The following is a 19561-nucleotide window of genomic DNA, read 5'->3' as shown; positions in this document are numbered from 1 at the left end:
GCTGGGGAGAGGAGTTGGTCTGGTCCTGTTGATGCTGACTCGGGCTTGCATTCCCGGTGTGAAGAGAGGCGTTAACTAGAATGCAGAGGGTTCAACAGTTGGATGAGGGTGGAGAAGAAGGGAGTGACCTGGAACAAGGAACTCTCTGGGACAAATGGGTGGCTGATTTTTGGCAGGACAAAGCACTGCAGATCTTTCAGTGCCCGGACCGTGGTGTTGTAGCAGTGAACGTGACACAGGGTCACGGGGGCAGCCCGGATTCTCGTGTTTCCAAACTTTTTAACACTTGGCTTTGTAAACTGGGGAATGCTGTTGCTGCATGTGCTATGTTATTGTTAGCGAGTTGAGTATGTTACTTGGAAGAAGTTGTCATCTACAGCAGAGATAAAACTCTTCTTAAGAACTAAATATGTATAACAAATGCAAAGAGTGTAAACGGTTGCTGCTGGATAAACGACAGAAGTTTAAAAACAAACAGGAAAAAGCACTCACCCCAAAATTTCTCCGGTCTATTCTTTTGCCCCACCTTGATCCTAAGTAGAAGAAATAGGGAATTAAGGGCTGGCTTCTAAGTGGCTGTGATTCATAAGAGAATTCTAAGAAAAGCTTGTAGATAAGATCAGGATTACTCCTTCCATGTAGAACAAAAGGAATTATTCAGCTTTTAACGAACTTGAAATTATTATTAGGTTTTTTAAATCTTTGATTCTGAGAAATGATGTGATGTTGTGGTCGCATCATCAATGCTAATGTTCTCTTGCTTTAAAAGGGTCAGAATACTTTCTGTCAAGTAATATGTGATAATAATTGAATGATGTTTTTAATGTTTCCTTGGCTAATTTACATGCCATCTGTTCACAAAGGTTTTGGAGTTAATATTTGTTTCAGATAAGTGTTATCTGCTACTGCTGAGTTAGTTGCATGAAAGGTTTGATTGATTTTAATTAGAGGCAATTCAAATATGTTAAATGGATGGAGAAAGTGATGGCAGTCATCATTTTTGTGCTCTGATCTTGCATTGTATGTAAAGATTTCCTTACAGAAGAAGCGAGTCCTCTAATTTCACACAGTTTGTCACTACTGGATTTGTACAGGAACCGTTCACTGGGTTAGTGGATTGATACAATATACTGTGCTTTGTTTGTACTGAATTGCCTGTGCTGTGAAAAAACATTGATTTTCACTCTGCTTATTAAACACACACAAGTCTGCAATGGAGTTTAACCAGTGAAAAAACAAATCAGAAATCACATGTAGTGGGCAGGTGTATCTCCAGTGGGAGGAAGGCATCATATTCTATTTGAAGTTTGTTTTAGAGGCCTGTTCAGCAAATGGCTCTATATAGACAAAGTGAGGAGAAGTTATAAGAGTGCGATCAGATGTATGATTTGATTTTGTAAACTAAAAATAAATGAACTGATGCAATGTGAAACTGCAGGGTTTCATTTTAAATAAACTTAATATTGTCTAACCATGAGGAAAACTGAGCTCTTAAAACTGTTTTCATATTTGTATAGTGTTACTTGTTGATGCTTCACAGTGCTTCTCTTTTCGCCCCGTGTTTGATACAAGGCTGAAACAGAGTCTGCTCCTATGAAGACTTCTTAAAGCTGCTCATTTTCACACCTTCTTGAGCTTTGGGCCATTATAAAGCTATTAAATGCTTGATTTTTTTTTTTTTCCAGCTGATCCCCTTGTTCATGATTTAAGGTCTGTGAAAGCCCTAACTACATCCCAGGGAGTTGTTCAGGGGTTCCTGTGATGTTACTGTCCTGAACTTTCCAGAGCCAGTAGTCTGCTGCTGTTTCAAATGTACTCTACATACATAAGCATTGTACTGAAATAAAGATCTGTTTATCAGCTTTAGAGTGAGCTGTCAGAGTTTGGGAGGTGAGCTGTATCTTTGTTGTTTTAAGACTATTAACTTAAATAGCTAGAGTACAATTTCCATCAGATATGGTGTTAACTATATTTCATGGAATTACCTTTTCCTAGCAAGATGTTTTTGTTATTTGCACACACAGGCATGGTGGTTGGTTGGGTTTTTTTAAGGGCATGCTTTCTTCATTGGAGTTGGCTGGTTTTTAACTTTTTAATTGAGGTATTTACAGTACAGTTATTTTCATTATAGTGAACCATTTTATTGTTTCAGAAGTGGATTGTGAATGAATCATTTTTCCTGGCAAATATTTTTCTTTAATGATTACTCAGGGCTAGCTTGAATTGTACAGATGAATAATAATTGAAATAAAGTATCTGATTCTTCATTTCAAATAATGCAATGAAAAACCTTGTGTATATATATATAAGTCTTTTAGTTGCAATAACAACTAAAAGGCATAGGCTGGCTATGTAGGTGTTGTAGGGCAATGAAATAATACTGCTTTTCAGTCCTGTTATTTGTTCTGACAGCATCTCCATTTCCTAGAATCCCAAGATCTTGTTCCATTTCCCGGGTTCCTTTCCTCTGTCCCGCCTGGAAGAACAGGTACTGGCTCTGCAGCTGAGCTTGCAGCAGGCAACCTCATGCTCCCTTTGCAAGAGCAGGGTGGTTGCAGTAGATGAGCAGTTACTGGGGTGAGGAAAGGATGTTCTGCAGAGCCCCAGAGAGTTGCTCTGGTTGCCTATGTGTAAGTGCACCGTAGCAATGTTCTCACGGAGGTTTGCTATGTCACTGTCAACTGCTCTAAGTTGTTTTTTTCCCTGCACCCATAAATTTATTGTGTTTCGCTTCCTCTTGTTTTAGGAACTTGCTACAACTTTCTCATTCATACCATGTATCAGCAATGCTGTTTGTGCCCTTTCATGCAGTCCTCCCTGTATCTGTATTCTCAAAGCAGTTTGTGCTACCTATTGCATAAACGATATCCAACTCCTTCCTATGAGGAGTTCCACAGCCCCCCAAAAATGCCAGAGGGAGGAGAGAGGAATATATATACTCCATATTTCTTGTTAGCAGAGTGGATGCGCTTTCATGTTTATGTTGATTTTAAAATATGTAGACGAGTAAAGGTATCAAAAGAGCATCTCGTGTGAGTATGTGCTTCTGTGAACACAGTGAGCTTTTTGAAGTGCAGTAGGAGTTCTGGCAGTGTATAAAACCAAGGAAGATGCTTTTTTGCATCCATATAACTGATTTCTGTAATCTGAAATGTAAAGAATTAAGTTCTGGTGGGTTTTGTTTAGGAGTGAAAATGTCAGACACAAATTGTTTTTTCCATATGTTTCCCAGATTCTCTGTAGGTAGATTAAAAAAAACCCCAAACCCAACCAAAAACCTAAACCAAACTAAAAAAAACCCCACATATTTTCTTTGTTGCCCCTACCCTTTTAAGCTGCTGTCCAGACAAATATTTATAAACAGAAAGTAAAGCAGTTTCTTTTGCATGCACAAAGCCCTGGGGAAAACGAGGAAATGTTTTAGTGTGTGTGAGGCGTTTAATACTTTGTTTTGCTCTGATTTATCTTTCAAAGAGCTGTGGAGGCCTGCCGAAGAAACTAGAATACACTCCCTGTGAGCTTATATTACCTTTGTTTAAAATAGTCAAACCTCTACTGCTGAAACTCAGGAATTCATGGACAGAATGACTAGAACAGCAAATATGACTTCAAAAAAAATGTGGTTATTGGATAAGCTGGTATGAGCCCAGCTGCTGTGGATAAATTGATTTTGCTGTTGCTTTAAATCTATGATGTGTTGGTATTTTGGCAGAGTAAGAAAAACAAGGATATTAGCAAGTAATTTACTGCGCTGGGATTAGCGAAGAGTGTTCTGTTTCTATGACTGGGGCAGAACAGGATGGTTTAGATGTGTCTGATAAACAGGACGAGGTCTAGTCTGACAGCTGGCAACAATAGCTTTTGCTCAAAGTCAGGTGTACTAAATTAGCAAATCTATTACAGGGATACAGGAGAAATCTCACAGAAGACAGCCTTGTAGGCAGAAGTGTTGCCAAATGGGAAATGATTCATCGTCTCTGAATGGGATGAGCACTGAGCAGAAGCAGTTTAAACCTCAGACTGCTTTGGCTCATAAACCACCAAATATGCGATTAACACTTTATCTTCTCCAATCCCGTGGTTTTTATTGTCTCCTGAACAGCAGTCTAGATTTAGGATCAGAATCTATGAGACTCGCTTCTTTGTTCTAATATCTCTTTCTTAAGTTTGAATGTGGTTAGGCACTTTTTTGACTTTTGGCTAAATCATAAAATGTTTGCTTGCATCCTAAAATCACTCCTGTCTTGTGACCCTTTGGCAATATCACCTTTTAGTGAGGACTGTTACGTGTCTGGAATGCAAGCCTGACACGAGTGATGCTGGCAGAACCTGGTGAACTGACTCAGTGTAGTTCATTCGCTTGTATTTAGTAAAAATACACGATCAGCTGAAGATGTAGTTTAATGTGCAGGTTCCAAGGCAATCATCGTGGTCTGATTTTTAGTATTTTTAAAACTTGTATACTTTTATCATTGACAATGCCATTCAGAGTCTATCGTGCACAGACATAAACAGGAAATATATCTGTGAATTCTTACATTTGGTTAATGGCTAAAGGAGAGATACAGCTTACAAAGCTAGTTGAAGGAATGTAAAGGGGAAAAAGGCTTGTGTCCTTCTTGTTTCTTCATTGTTCGTATAGCTGATCAGAGTTTTAGCATGTCTCTGGTCTAGTTTTAATATAAGTTGTTGTGTTGGCTCTAGGATACATAGGTGATAGAGAAACTAGAGGAATTAGGTCATTGGAAGGTGTTTAATATTGAATAATTGAGATGTAAGAGGCTAGTTGTGAGAGGAAAATATGATTTTGCTTGGTAAGTTAATATGTTGTTTAGCAAATAATTGTACTGGGGAGGGAGCTGGGGTGTCACTCAGCATTTGAGATATCCAGGGAATAATGTGCCTAGAAAATGAATGTAAAGATTCCTCTGGAAAACTGGGTCTGCCCTTACCTTTTATGTGCAACCATGTAAGAAATGGTGGAAATGGGGAGAAGTGGTATTTGGTATAATGCTTTGTGAGCAGAACTGCAAGAGGCTGAGGGTTTCCAGAGTGAAAGGCACCAGAGTAAATGGGGGCTTTTCATTTCTGTGTCCACTCGGACTTTCTGAAGCTCATAACTTGGTATTTGAAATCAATGGAAATACTTGCATGCTCATGATGCTTGAAAGTTGTTCTGCCTTTGTAGATGCCCAGTAATAAAATATCCTCTAACTTCTTGGAAATACCTTCCTGGATTTTTATTTCTCTGCTATACTGATTCACAGTGTTATACTTTTTACATTAATGTAATCAGCTTTATACTCCTCCTTTCAGCCTCACCTGTTTCCTGTTATCTATCTTAGTCTTTACTCTCTGCTGCTTATTGTCTTCTACCATGTGCTCCTCTCTATAGAAAAAACATTGTCTTTTCACTGCTTGAACTTTGCATCTTTCCAAAAGATTTCTGAAGTAGTATTTTAAATTGCATGGTAAGCTGCTTTTTTTTTTTTGGCAAGATTCTTGATTTTCATGTATTGGCAAGCTGTTTCATTGGAATCTCTTGATGTTTTGTTTTTTTAAAACCCCTTTTATATTAATTCAGTAGTATATAAGTCATACTGATTTGACTAAATAATTTAAGCAACTTGCGTACAAATAAAGCAAAATGAGAAAAATGAGGCTTTAATATAAGTTGCTTTCCTTCTGTGGAAATAAATAGGATTTCTCATGCAATTAGCTCATCTCTGTTTAACAGCAGCAGCTTCTTAAACTGTTTGGATTTATTCCGTAGAACACATCTGTTTACACAAAGAAACTAAACTCAATCTGTTCATCTTAAAGGACTGCAATAATTTAACTAAATTAGTTTGTAAATTGTATAGTCTATTGATATACTTACCTCCTGCAGATGAGGCTTCATGGTTGTCTGATGGGGGGAAAAAAGACTGGACTGAGGTACATGAGAAATTCAATAATGTGTAAATAGTGAAGTCTTGGTTTTCCATATGTACTTTCTTTAACAGCTGGCATTTTCCCCATTTCTATGGTATTGCATTTCTGCAGGTAGAGGCAGAATTCCATCATCAGAGGCATAAGCTTAGTAACCAGGTAGAGGTGTGTATAGAGACCACACGCCTTTCTGCCGACCCTATTTGGTTTTTTTGCAGAAGCCAAACTGTCAAGTTCCAGAGAGCGAGAGGCAGTTCCCAGAGCTGAAAGTGTTCCACTAAAACCAATTCCCCCCCCCCCAAAAATAAATGCAGGAACATTGTGCTTAAGTATTTCAACTACATTAGAGGAGGAAGTGGGAAGTGGCAGGATCCACATGTTATCAGGGAGACAGATCAGAATCCATGTCTGAAGTTGCAGATATTGATGATAATGCCGAAGTGTGTAAAGAGTGCATCACTCATCCGTATTCCCCCATATAGTGTGATTTCAGTACATCAGGTGGAGTAGTAAAACGAAATTGCGCTGAACTAAGCATTTAGATTAAGGGTGGAGGATGCTTAATTAGTGATTAATTGGTGATAGTATCAACATTGTGATCCTCAGACTATCTAAATTTTATTTGCTAGCGAATACTATATGTAAAATTACTCAAATATTTCAAGTTACATATTTGGAATGCTGGAATTTACTTCCCCCCCCCCCCCCCCCCCAACAAAAATTGCCACCTTAGCAGTTGCAGTTTAGGAATTGTTTCTTATAAAGCACCTGATGATCCTTTTGTTAGTGTTGATTAAATTAATATTTACAGTGCTTCTGTGAAGAGTGGCATGAGGATTACCCATGAAGGGGAAATGATGAGCATGCTTTTGCTCTTTGTGTGTGTGTTTCTTTTCCTTCCGCTTCCTCCCAGAGCAGCCCCAGCAGTAGCAGTGTCCCCCCAGGATCATGTCTGCAGCGGAGACAGAATTTTGAGACTTCCTGTTTAAATCAAGTGTGTGACTGTGTCCTGACAGAGATGGCAGCGGTCCTGCAGGCTGGAAAGCTGCTGGTATCTACAGTTCCTGATACCCAGGAGTCTGGGTTAGTTGCAGGTGCCTCTTGTCTGAAGAGGCATTTTTTAAAAATCAGGGCATTTTTGGTGGTAATTAGATCATGAATTCCTTTTGTTGTTGCATCTACTCTAGATCATTCAGGGGTTGGAGAGATTTACTGCAGTGAAACAAGTCTGAAGGCTCTGCTGCTTGTTAGTGTGTTTTCCCTCAGCACGTTTTCAGAGGTGCATCAAATACACCAGACAGAACAGAGCTGTAAGTTGTTTCTCCTGTTAGCTTTTTTCCTCTTCACTGTTCCTGTCAAAACAAGCTGAGAAATACATGGGTAAATTTCCATGTTACCTTGTTTTATTTACCCATCCTCACAGGAAGAATCCTGTGCTCTCTTAGTATATTGCAAGTTGATAAATTTGGACTAATCACTTCTGTCTAAATTGGGTCTTGGTTAAAAACTACCTCCTGGGATTTCAGACAAGTCTTTAAGGATTGAGGCAAGATTTTAGCGCAGTGATTCTTAAGAGTTTGAGATAAGAGCACCTCCTTTTCTTTGCCTGAGCTCTTAAATACTATTTTATTACTGTGTTTCTAGGATAATTGAGTTAATGCTCATAATAGAGTTTACTTCCCTCACGCTTGCGTATAATAACCACCTCTGCAGGTTTGAGATTAGTTAATCTTGGTAATGCTACTTTAAATGTCAACTTTTTAAATTGTAATTATGTTTTCAGTACTGCAGGAAGATTAAAAAAACCCCAGCATCGTACAGCAAAGATAACAGCGAAGGTGGTGGGTTCATTTCTCTTTAATGAGAGTTCTGTTTCCCACCCTCATTTTGTTTACTGAAATACAATTTTATACTTCCTGCGTGAGAAACAGAAGTGAGAACTTTGAAATTGGCCTGAAAATTGATCTTTGACTGCTGACTTTTTTTATTAAGTATTCTAATAGCTGTTAATTTAAAGCTATGTTGTTTCCCCCTGCCTCAACTGACCAGCATAGTATTCAGTAGTCTTTGTAAGTGGTGTATGTATGATGACTTCATGCTACAGTAGTGGTTTTGCAGATGTTGAAAAGTGGACAAGATGTCAGGGTTAGACCATTTTGGAGTAGGGTGGAGAAGAGAAGTGGAATTTCTAGCGTATGAAAGTTATGCATTAGAAACATCCTGGCTGGTCTGAGAGGCTCCATCCACACTAAACCAGGAAATGCAAAGATTCGCAATAGCCTTTGTTTTCTTAAAGTTTCCCATGTGTTAGTTCTGCTTCTTTCGCACTGTTTGAGCTGTGAGTGATGCCCTAGCTTACACAGAGCCGTGATGGAGATGGTTTCATCCTGTATCATTCTGATTTAACTTGCATATTTGGAAGATAGCTAAAATAAAGGCAAAGCGAAAACACCTTAAACTTTTGCATCTACGTATTCAACTTCACTGGTTCAAACATGAATCTCTTAAAAGACACTTAAAACTTATGGTAAGATGTGCAATGCTTGGGGAGGGTTGCTACCTTCATTGCAAAAGTGGGAGCATGATTTCTTTCCTTTACCTCTTGACAGGCATATCAAATAAACTAGACACATGAATAGAGTTAGTGACGTGCGTGGCAGAAAGCCCATCGCTGAATGAATCTAGGAAATGTGAACACATTGGTTGCTTGAAGGAAGAATTCAGTGGTGTGGAGGGTTTTGTGTTTTGTTTTACTTTTGGCTTGGAGTGGAATAAGGGAGGAGAAGTGGAAAAGGAAGCCTTTTGTTTACAGTAAAACAATACTGTGAAGTAGACATCATGATGTTAAACAGGAGTCTAAACATGGCAAATCTAGGCAGACTCCATCTGGCCGTGTCCACAAGTCATTCAGATCAGACATCCCCAGCACAGGCTGCTGGAGTCTTGAGTCGCTGTTGTGTTGTCCTCCCCTTACAGGAATTCAGAACAGCCTTGGAGACTCTGTCCCAGAATTTTATTGTTGCATGAGATGAATGATTTAGTGGCTTGACTGTGATTCAGTGATGCAGTGCATCTTCATTAACGTTTCTTCCTTGATAAATGTGTGATGTTTTCATTTTGAATGTTAATCTCCATGAGTTATATTACATGCAAATAATATGGGTCTAGAATTCTAAATCCAGTCAAAGCACAACCTACTCTTTATAGGCAGAATTTAATACAGTGAATCTGTATTAAATGTCGGAAAGAAAAATGTGTTGTTACTATGTTAGTTTCTGGCATATTTTGTAGTGGTTTAAAGTATATTGCATTATTAGGACATTTTTCACTTCTGGGTAATCCATATTGCTGTTTGGTGTTTGAACACAGGTTTCTGTGGTTTGGTTTGTTTAGTCCCAAAGGAGTAGTTGTGATTTGTTGAGACACGGATTTCTAACTGACAATGGTTAGAAGCAGGTGCATGTGACCCTTTGAAATGGGTTTCATTTTACGTGCAGTGTATTAAGGATTTAGCATCTGGCTTGTGTTGAAGTTAAACTTGGAGAAATGTGTTTATGGGACAATTTAGGATTTTAACCATTATTAAAGGAAATTCTTGTTAAAAGTGCTTTTCTAGTACTGAGGTTATCCTAATACTTACTTTAAAATAGTTTATTTTAAAGCTGTCGACCTTGTGTTTGGATAGCAGCCTTAGCAATAATGCTTTTATATGTCACTTAGAACTAGTGTTAAACATTTTTTTTCTTCCAACCTGACAGGAATTTAGTATTTAATAGCATTTTAAAAAATTCATTAGTACTTCTGTATTGTTCTAATGCATATTCAGAAGGGATCATTTTATGTGTTTCCTAATTCACATCAGAGAAAGATGCGTAGATGAAACAGCTGGTGATGGTGGTTTGGGGTGTACCTGGCTGCTCCAGAAGGCAATGCTTGCACTGCAGCTCTCTCCTGTGGAAGAACCATGGATCCTAGGGATGGATTAAACATAAATGTTTAATCTAATCGAGCAGAGTATGTCTGAAATCAGCCTCAGTTTGTCCCATGTCCTTGGGTGAACTGGCCTTCCCTGTGCATGTCATCTGGCATATTCATCTCAGTGTGTGCTGCATCTGTACTGGTCCCAGAAGAGGGTGGTGTTTGGAATTTCAATTTGGGTAGCACTGAATTTCACAGTAAAGAATTGGGGAGAATTATTGACCCTTTTCAAGAAGGGCATGGCAGCCTCTGTGTGCGTGCATTTGGTACTAACTCTGGTTTAGATCTCTCTAGGTTACTCCAGATTTCTAGTGCTTGGTGAGACTCAGAGCAGCTGTCAATAAGTAAAATAGAGTAGCCTGAAAGCAGTTGTGTGTATACTTGCAAGAGAGAGTCTTTTTTCAGTGTTTTTATTCTGTACTTCTGAGTATGCTTTGGGAAATAGGAAATAAGTCCATGCAAATGCTTAAGGTTAAGACTGTCTCTGAAAACTTGAAGGGTGTTAGCTAGTTATTTTGGTGTCCTGATGGCAAAATCTGCTTTCATTTTCATATATATAATATATATATAATTTTAGTTTTAATAAAATAAATATCTGGAACTGCAGAACAAACAGGATGAAAACTACCTGTCTGCATTAAAATTAAACATTGGGGGGTGTATTTTGGTTTTAGAGCTGAAAGACTCCCAGGTATGGGGTGCATTTTCCCAGTGCAACTGCAAGTTGCCATCGGAACAAGAGTCTGGCTCATGCTCCCTCCTTTGCAGCCATGTGCTTCTGCCACTTTGCATTACATGTGTGGATGGTGTGACTGCAGGATAAGTCAACGCAGCTCTTGGAGCCAGTGGCAAACTAATCCATCTCCCCAGAAGGTTAATTTTCTGTTAAGCCAGTTGAGCTTCCTGATCTACCTCGCATCCATATGATTGCTAGACCTGATTTGAGAGAGGAACAGCTGCAGGCCTCTTTATTGTTAGGTGCAATATGAAACCTTCCAGCTCGCATTGATCAGTGACCGTGGTATATAATGGTGCTGCTGCTTTCTTCCCCATTTCGTGTTTCCATACCTTCCTTACTCAAAACCCTGCACACCTGTAAAACATACATTTGTTAGATTTACCTGTCTTTGTGTGTCCCTCCTTGATGATAACCGATTGCAATGTTCTAAAATGTATAAATTTCATTAACTGAAAGTAAATTCTTAGTTTATGATCATGTTCTGTCACTTTGTTCATCTGCAGAAAAAACACCTTTCAGAAGAAATGAAAATTGGAAGGAAATGAAGGCTTAAAAAAAAAAACAATCTTCAGAGAGATTAACTGTAAAATAAAATTTAACGTGAGTAGTTGGGATAAAAAATTTTATTCCAAACCCTTGATTGAGGAAGTTATTACCTCAACAGCTGTATCTGCAAATGTGTATGGCGTTATTTACAGCTTTTTGTTCGATGAATAGTTGAGGATCTCCTGTTTTATATCTTTCCATATGGGAATTAGGCAAGTCCAAGGGGGGAATGCAAGCAGAAAAATACACGTTTCTCGGTAGCATGCCAACAATGGAAGAAAACAGTAGGAATTTGTTAGAAAGGTTTAAAGTACTGAGCTCTCCTGCTGGAGCCTGTGCATGGTGTGCTGTTTGCCTGTTGTGAATGTTTTTCTCAACCAAATAAATAAATTTAGGAAGAGTTTTATACAAGGTGGAGAAAAGTACGTCATGTCAGCACTAGGTTCAAACACCCCAAACGATTTCTGGGTCCCAGGGGCAGCCATCCGAAGGCAAGGAGGGGCGTGTGTGTGGGTTCATTTGTCTCCCTCCCTCTCCCTCCCCCAAGCAGGCTCATTCCAATCAGCAGTGTAATTGGAATGCAACCACAGTCTGGAGGAGGAAGGGGAATTTTTGGCAAGGAGAGGCAGAGCAGTTGGGAGCTTTATTCAGATTAAAGCATAGACGACCATTCATTATCAGTACAACACACATTAGCAACAGCATAGCATTGTGTTTCTACAGCTGGGACTTATTTTAGTGATTGTATTGTGCGGCGTGTTACATGCAAACAACTGGGATCTGATCACAAAAAGCAATGCTAATGGCTTTCATTAAAAGATGGTGTTTCTGTAGGGGGAAGAAAGACTTGTCTTCAAAATGAACTGTTGTGGTAAAAATTGATAGGCAGCCTGTCCTTCTCCTCGCTATCCCATGTGCTACATATGTTCTGGAACAAGCACTTTCTGGAGAGAAACCCTTGGGGAAAGAAAAGAACAACAGGAATTACGGTGTTAAAACTGTTGGTTGGATGCAGAAGGCTGAACTAGTTCTATGGTGATGACACATGAAAAGCTAGAAGATTAGAAAACATAATCTTAGCTTTGGACCCAATCCTCTTTTTTCCCCCCCTATAAACTCGGGGCTGGCTGACTTGGTAATGGTTGCTTATGGATGTCTGACATGAAATGGGGAGTGTTTTCTTAAGTCTCATACTGAGTTCTAATGTGTTGGTTATGTGTTTCCTTCTGCTGCTTTAGATGGTATGCTTGCTTCCATGGACATTTATGACTTACTTTCTTATCTGTCTTCCCATATCGTTCACTGATAGTATTGATGTCTCTCAAATATATACATTTAAAAATTCTTTACTTAAGAAGATAGCTTAAGCAGTATTATTTTTTAACATAGGTGTTTTAAACCCAATATATTTCTATTGTGATTGTCTACAACTGTAGCCCTGAGGTACTTGTACCTCACATTGTTGGGTACAAACACATTTAAACCTTGTAATTTGTCATAAACCAAAAAACACAGATGAGTGTGCAAGCGTACAGGTAACATAACACTAAAACATACCTGTGAAGTAAAGTAGTATTCAAAGAATCCTAGAATGGTTTGTGTTGGAAGGGACCTTAAAGCTCATCCAGTTCCAACCCCCGGCCACGGGCAGGGACACCTTCCACTAGAGCAGGTTGCTCCAAGCCCCTGTGTCCAACCTGGCCTTGAACACTGCCAGGGATGGGGCAGCCACAGCTTCTCTGGGCACCCTGTGCCAGCGCCTCAGCACCCTCACAGGGAAGAATTTTTTCTTAATATCTAATATAAATATCCTCTTTCAAGTTTAAAGCCATTATTCCTGTTTTGCAGGTGTGAAGGAATGTGGTGAGCAAATTTTGCTATCAACAGTTTGACACAGATTGAATAAACAGTTTGATATAGGTTGGAAATGCAGGCTCACTACCTTTAAATGTCCAAGTTCCTTAAATTTAGATAACATTTTCTTTTTTAATGTTGCCTTCCTCAACACTTACTCTAGGTCTGTTACCCAGCAATTGAAGGGGAATAGCATCATTGAAGTCTCTTAGACATACCTAAGATGTGGTGATTCTGTAAAAGCTCATAGATCTTTATCTCTTTTTACTTGTTTTCATTGCAGGCTTCCTACAATTGCACTTTCCTTTATTTCACATTCTTCATGTTCTTCCCTTTAGAATGCACACCTTGTGTTATAGATATACTTCTTATTCTGAACTAAACATACTCTTTAACACTTATATAAAGTAGTGGTAATGTGTAACATAGGATACCTTCCATGACAACAGTCTGATGTCATAAAAAGTTTGATTTTTCTGTTAAAAAAATTATTCCAAAGTAAGAAGCTGTTTTAACGAGTTCTTCAGTAGCAGCAAAAAGAGGAGGAAAAGTTCAGAAAATGACAGAAATATTTACCTTCCTATAAAATACACATTTTCAATAATCAGTTCCCTTCCCTTTCTTTTTTTGTGGGTTCAACTGATTATTTCATACCTCTCTAATTGCATGTAAATTTCAATAGCTAACACATAAATCAGATTACAGGAGTTGGGGGTATTAAATATTCTCATTTACTTGCAATAGTTAAATTATTTTTCAGTAAACATTCCTTGTCAGTCACTGGAGTAGTAAATCAGAAAAAGGAACTTGGCAAACTTGATTCACTTAATTCCTATTTTTGAGTATTTGAGAACTATGTGTAGCAAAGCAGTCAAGGAAGGAGACTAGGAAGCTTTATAATACTATATACTCTTTTCATGTTTCTGTGGACTGACTTGAATAGCATATGTTAGAATGAGATCATGAGGCACGGTGAAGAGATTTAATGAACGTATAGTATGTAAAAGTGATGTGCATGTTTGTCTTGGCACGTATATATTGTTCTTTCATATTGAAATATTAATGTTCTCTTTTGTGTAGACTACCCAGGAAGTCTGTAACAAATACAAAACATAGCTATCCACTGACTCAGTGATACTTGGTAACAAATACTTAATCTACATATCTGTACTAGAAGCCATTGATGTAATTTGATAATGTACTTATGGTACAGTGCTCCCCCCCCGCCCTTTTCTGGTCCAAATCAATGTTGATACATGCAGGCACTGGTCTGTATTCTTGTTTCTGAAAACCTTTTGTGCAAGTTCAGCTTAACATTGTTTGCTTTAAAATAATTCTAGTTAAAAAAAGTTTTTAAGCAAGCACATACAAATAACAAATAACCTTTGTCAGTACCCTTGTGCCTCTAGAGGATCTATTAATGGTGCAACTGCGTAGATCTGATAATGACGTGGGTTTGGGTCCAGAACCATTAACATTTTAACTTGGCTTTGTCAAGGGAAATAAATCTTGCTATAGTTCTTTCTGGTTTTTGACTCTTTAGCTCAAATTTGACATAGGATAGAGGTCTCAAAGATAATTAAGTCCCATGAGTTCTCTGAGAATCATTGCCTGGATAAAGAGGAGACCCTTAGCAGTGACCTGAAATGGGAGGAAAAAGCTGCAGTGAGAGATCCCGTGTTGCAAGACCACTGGAGAGTCTGCGTGGGAGAGTGTCTGTCTAAAGGCCCCGCCGGTGGGAAAAGCCTCAGCTATAGCTTTCAGTCAACCATAAATCCATAGGAAACCAAACTTCCTTAGTTTTTATTCTCAAGGAACTATTAATCAGTTGGTTATCAGAATATTCAGAATAGGTTTTAATACAGTGTTGAAACTGTTAGAAAAGCGGAGCATAAACTCTGGTGGGAAAAGTTTTGTCCAAAAAAAAGTCCTGAGATAGATTAGAGTTCTGTGCGTGGACAAGAATGGAGCTGATGCTCCTGGGGCTTGGGCTTTTTCACCTAGAAATACCTGGCAGAGAGGGTGTTGTTAATGGAAGATTTCTCAGCATCTCTCCTGTTTTGTTAACCTGACAAAGCCAGGGTGGGTTGACATCTGACTTCCCTTAAATGTGGTTACTAGAGAGGGAAATCTTGAGCCAAAAATATTAGTTTGTTCACTCATGGCTAATTGTTGGGGAAACGGTTATTAGGCTGTATGTTGTGCGTGTGCCCAGTCTTATAAAAATGAGACTTTGGTTAAATCCCACTGGCAGGCTTGCTTTCTATTTTGAAAATAAGTGTTTATAATTAGTTAATCTTGCAATTTGTCACTCAAAAGATTAGTCAAACCTCTTTATTTTGGACATGACACAGTTTCAAAACATACTGTATGATTTTTGACTTAACTATTGGATTTAAAGCCTTCAGCTTCACTTGGCACTTCCTGTTTCTTATAATGGGTAAATTGTGCAAATAATTATATCTTTGGGGGTCTTTAAAACAGTGGCCATCTATATAAGCATCTATTTTACTCTGAAGTTTCTCACCACTAGATGAAAGGTGGCTGATGAGCTGTAACCTGTTTCAGTTCTTGGGCAAGTGGTGTCTGTTGACAGCTCAGGCTGAGAATACTCTTGGTGTAGTAAAATCTTAAAGAACTGCAGAAGCATTTTTGTAAGTTTGTCTTCTCTGTTTCTGTAAATGTCTTCTAAGCTGGTATCAATTGTATGGGTAGAGTAGACTTTCAGTTGCTGAGCACATGGAAGTCTTCATTCAGTAACTATGGATTTTTATTACACCATCCTAGGGACTTTATTTGAATGTTTTGTGGAGCAGGCAGTGATGTGACAGTATGTTTCCTATACATGCTTGAACTCCAGGTATCAGAATACCTGAGATGTTTGGCACTCTATTAGTCATTAATAGGTGTCCCCTTCTGTTTTACAGAGGACTAAAACTCATTAGAGTTTTAACTAGATTTTACAGTGCTGCATTCCCGTGGAAAGCAGTTTCACTAAAATCAACATCTTTATGAACATAAAAATTGGGAAAATGGTAATTCCATTGATTTTAGAATAATACATAGCTTTGTGCTAGCCTGCAGAATGATCCAGGGCGGTGCTTTCTGCCCTGATCCTGGAAATCTCCATCAGAGTGCTCAGGGACAACCTCAGCCCTACTTCTTTGGGCAAATGCTGTAAAAGAAACTGGAGAATGAGCAGCACTGCAGATCAGTTTGAGGATGTACTATGGGGAAAAGCATGAGCAGTTTTGTCTGGTTTTAGGTGCTGTCTGTGGGATGCGGTTATTGGATGCACTTTTCTGTCTTTGCATTTCCTGGTAGTAATAAATATTGGCGACCTCATAGAAAAAATATCCCCAGGGATCGTATACTGAGGAGTCTTCTGCAGCATTGATCCCAACCAGATACCTCTTCCTCCTTCCCCTTTTTTCCTTTTTGTGCTAGCTCTGGGAATTCATGCTTCACTCAATACGCAAGAATCCTTGTGTGTTATCAGTAAATATTTTAATGTTTCACAGGGGAGTCTGATATTTCCTACTTACTAAACCTGTGATAATAGATAAGCATATGTAGTTGAACAGTGGTGTGTTTTGTGAGGAAAAGTCTTCGATGTGTACCTTGGCATCGTTGTATCAGAGTTGTCCTTTTGACCTTTTTATTTATTGATTTATTTCTTTATTACTTACTCTATTCTCATATGAGATGGTTTTTCCCTTGATATTTTTAGTTGACAAAGACAAATGTTCCTCCCTTTTTATTTTAAACCAAAAAGACTGAAATAGTTACTAGCTTCTACAAATAAAACGTTATCTTCAGACCCATCAAACCTCTGGCATTGGAAATTAGTCTACTCCACCCAAATGTTTTTCAGGTAAAAATGTTTATTTAGTTACCACTCGGGAACAGAAAAGCCTAAACTGCCTCATGCGCTATTTCTTATGGTCAAGTAAGCTTTTGCTGGTGTGTAGAACTGAACATAATATCCTGCTTGTGTAATGCCAGTAATTGTCCTGGCACAATGTTTTGTGCCACTGTATGGTGGGATAGTTAGACATGGTCCAGTTCCCTCACTTGGTAAACACAGAGTTGGCAAAAGAATTGAGGGGGAAAAAAACCTGCATGTGAAACTATTGCCTGAGGAAAGCACCACCATATCACTTGTACTGTAATCTACCTGAAGGTGAACTGCCAGAAGATGACACTTCTGGCTCAGCTTCTTGGAATTACTTTGCATGACAATATAAATGATGTAGGAGCACAATTCGTTTATGTTCACTTATTTCGAGCAGGATTTCCTGGAATGCTGGACAGGTAAAGTGACTTTTTAAAGTTGGGAATCAGTGACTTAATCTTGTATTTCTGTTTTTCTTGCAGTACTGTGTGCAAAAAACTTGGTGAAAAAGGATTTTTTCCGTAAGTAGCTGTTAAAGTTTTATACATGGAATATATATAATGCAGGTTCTGTACATCGGTGTTTGCACATGATCATTGTATTAAGATATTTGCATTAAGGGGCTGGGGGCTTTCAACTTTTCACATCATTTTATTTCAGGGCTTCTAATTTTTTCTTAGGTGACAACTGTCACAGATTCATAATAATAATTAAAACACTGACACACTCTCCCTGGTTTTGATGTGAGTGGGAAACAAATTTGCTCTCTCAGGCAAATTACATGTTTTTCAATTAGTGCCACATATGTATTAAAATGTTTTTCATATAAGAACTTTTTGTCCAGCAGACAGAAGTACATCTTAATTATTATGACATAATACTTACCTCCTCTGACATTATATTTTAATTAATTTTAATAATGTTTTGAAAGAAGTGCTAAGAGGTGGATGAAGGAGGCAGAAAGGAATGTTATTGCCTGTGTAAGTATGCACACACACATCACCTGCCTGCTGCCTCCCACTTGGGAGTAGGGAGAATTCAAAACATCAAACCTGAACTTGGAAAAGGACTTGAAGAAGGGATGATAAATTTATACTGTAGTTTGTGAAACTTCTAAAACTTCCTTTATATCTGGATTTTTGTATTGATGTAAGTGTTTATTAATGCCTAAAAAAAAAAAACCTCAAGATTTGGAATTTGTGATGCACTTCTGTACTGAAGCACAAATCACAAGGTCTTGTTCCTCCCATTCCCCATGTGCTTTGCCTTCATCCCCACATGCTTACTCTGTCTGACACTTGTCTTGAGCCACTCTGTTGCTTGACTGATTCCATCTGAGTCACCTGAGGAAGCAGAACTGGTACAAAACTTGCGCTACAGAAAGTGTGAATAATGTTTCACTTCACCTTAGTTCCTTCAGCTGACTCACTGGGCACTCAGATGAGGAATTAGTATGAGGAGAAAAAAGGATAGGACCGCATGACTTAGAGGCATTAGTGGTGGGACCATCCCTTTTGGTGTCACTTAATGGGTTGGTTAGAATAGCAGTTGCAGTCAAGCTAGTTGTAGGCTGTTCTGGTCCTGCTGCTTTCCCTCCCTCAGCTGCCTGGTTTATCACCATCTTTACACTAATTTTTGTTGAACCTGTGTTCTGCGTTTCCAAGGTACTAAGCTGACAGAAAATGAAGTAGAAAGCAAAGTCAACCTCAAAAGCAAGAATAAACTGTTATAGGTGATTTCCTGTAGTACCAGTAACAGCCAAAAATCATGATTTTGATTCAGTATAGAAACAGGAAGAGCATAAATCTGTTTTCTCTATCTTTTGCTGAATTCTTTGTATACTGAGAATTTACTTAATCTTAAATTAGGAAGATTAAGGTGTTTAGATTTTTTTTTCTCCATGTTTGACTTCCACAACTTACTCTGTATCAGTGAAATAAATTGCTAATTTAGCCATTTCCTATGCTTAATATGTCAAATTATTCCCGTTCATTAAACGTGGCTCTCATTTAGGAATAAAGGCAATTTCAAATAAAATATTTTTGTTTTAAAATACTGCAGTGATACAAGACTTTAAAGCACCCTGATCCATTTGCTAATCTTTTTCTTTTCCTCCTCTTAGGACTTCCTGATCCATTTGCTAAGGTTGTGGTGGACGGATCTGGCCAATGCCATTCTACAGATACTGTGAAGAATACACTTGATCCAAAATGGAATCAGCATTATGACCTGTAGGTGGTAACAGTGATAACCAAAGGTTTGAAGTGAAATCCTCTAAAGTACACAGAAACTGTCAGATATTCATAATAATGTCCTATTTACAGCTAGGAAAATATCCCAGATTTTATTAGTTTGAGTGAAAAATACATGTGTCAAAATACCACTTTCTTATTTCCCTCAAAATCTAAGCACGTGGTTTTCTGGTGATGTCTGCAGCATGCTTTACATCTACTGTGGCATTACTCTATTGTAATATTTTGATGTTAACAATACTGTAAAATTAAGCAAATAATTGACTGTATTTCCCTCAAACTGCTCTTCTCTTCATGCTGTTTTTGTCTGTTGCAGTGCTACCGTGTCTTCTCTTCTGTGTACCTCCTATTCACTTTTCTCTCCTT

General features: G+C 38.4%; 1 protein-coding gene across 2 annotated transcripts in view; it reads left to right on the top strand.

Annotated features, from left to right (window-relative positions):
• The window catches only part of SMURF2 (SMAD specific E3 ubiquitin protein ligase 2), a 61466-nt gene that overhangs the window by 10335 nt on the left and 31570 nt on the right, over window positions 1-19561 (top strand). For both annotated transcript variants that reach the window (XM_030506362.1, XM_030506361.1), the window contains exons 2-3: window positions 17426-17464; window positions 19066-19174. In XM_030506362.1, coding sequence (XP_030362222.1) covers window positions 17426-17464; window positions 19066-19174 — 148 coding nt within the window. The remainder of the gene's footprint in view (window positions 1-17425; window positions 17465-19065; window positions 19175-19561) is intronic.

Source organism: Strigops habroptila, chromosome 14, assembly GCF_004027225.2.
Source record: "Strigops habroptila isolate Jane chromosome 14, bStrHab1.2.pri, whole genome shotgun sequence".
Lineage (NCBI taxonomy): Eukaryota > Metazoa > Chordata > Aves > Psittaciformes > Psittacidae > Strigops > Strigops habroptila.
The sequence above is the reverse complement of the archived record's forward strand: the minus strand, read 5'-3'. Positions and strand labels throughout refer to the sequence as shown.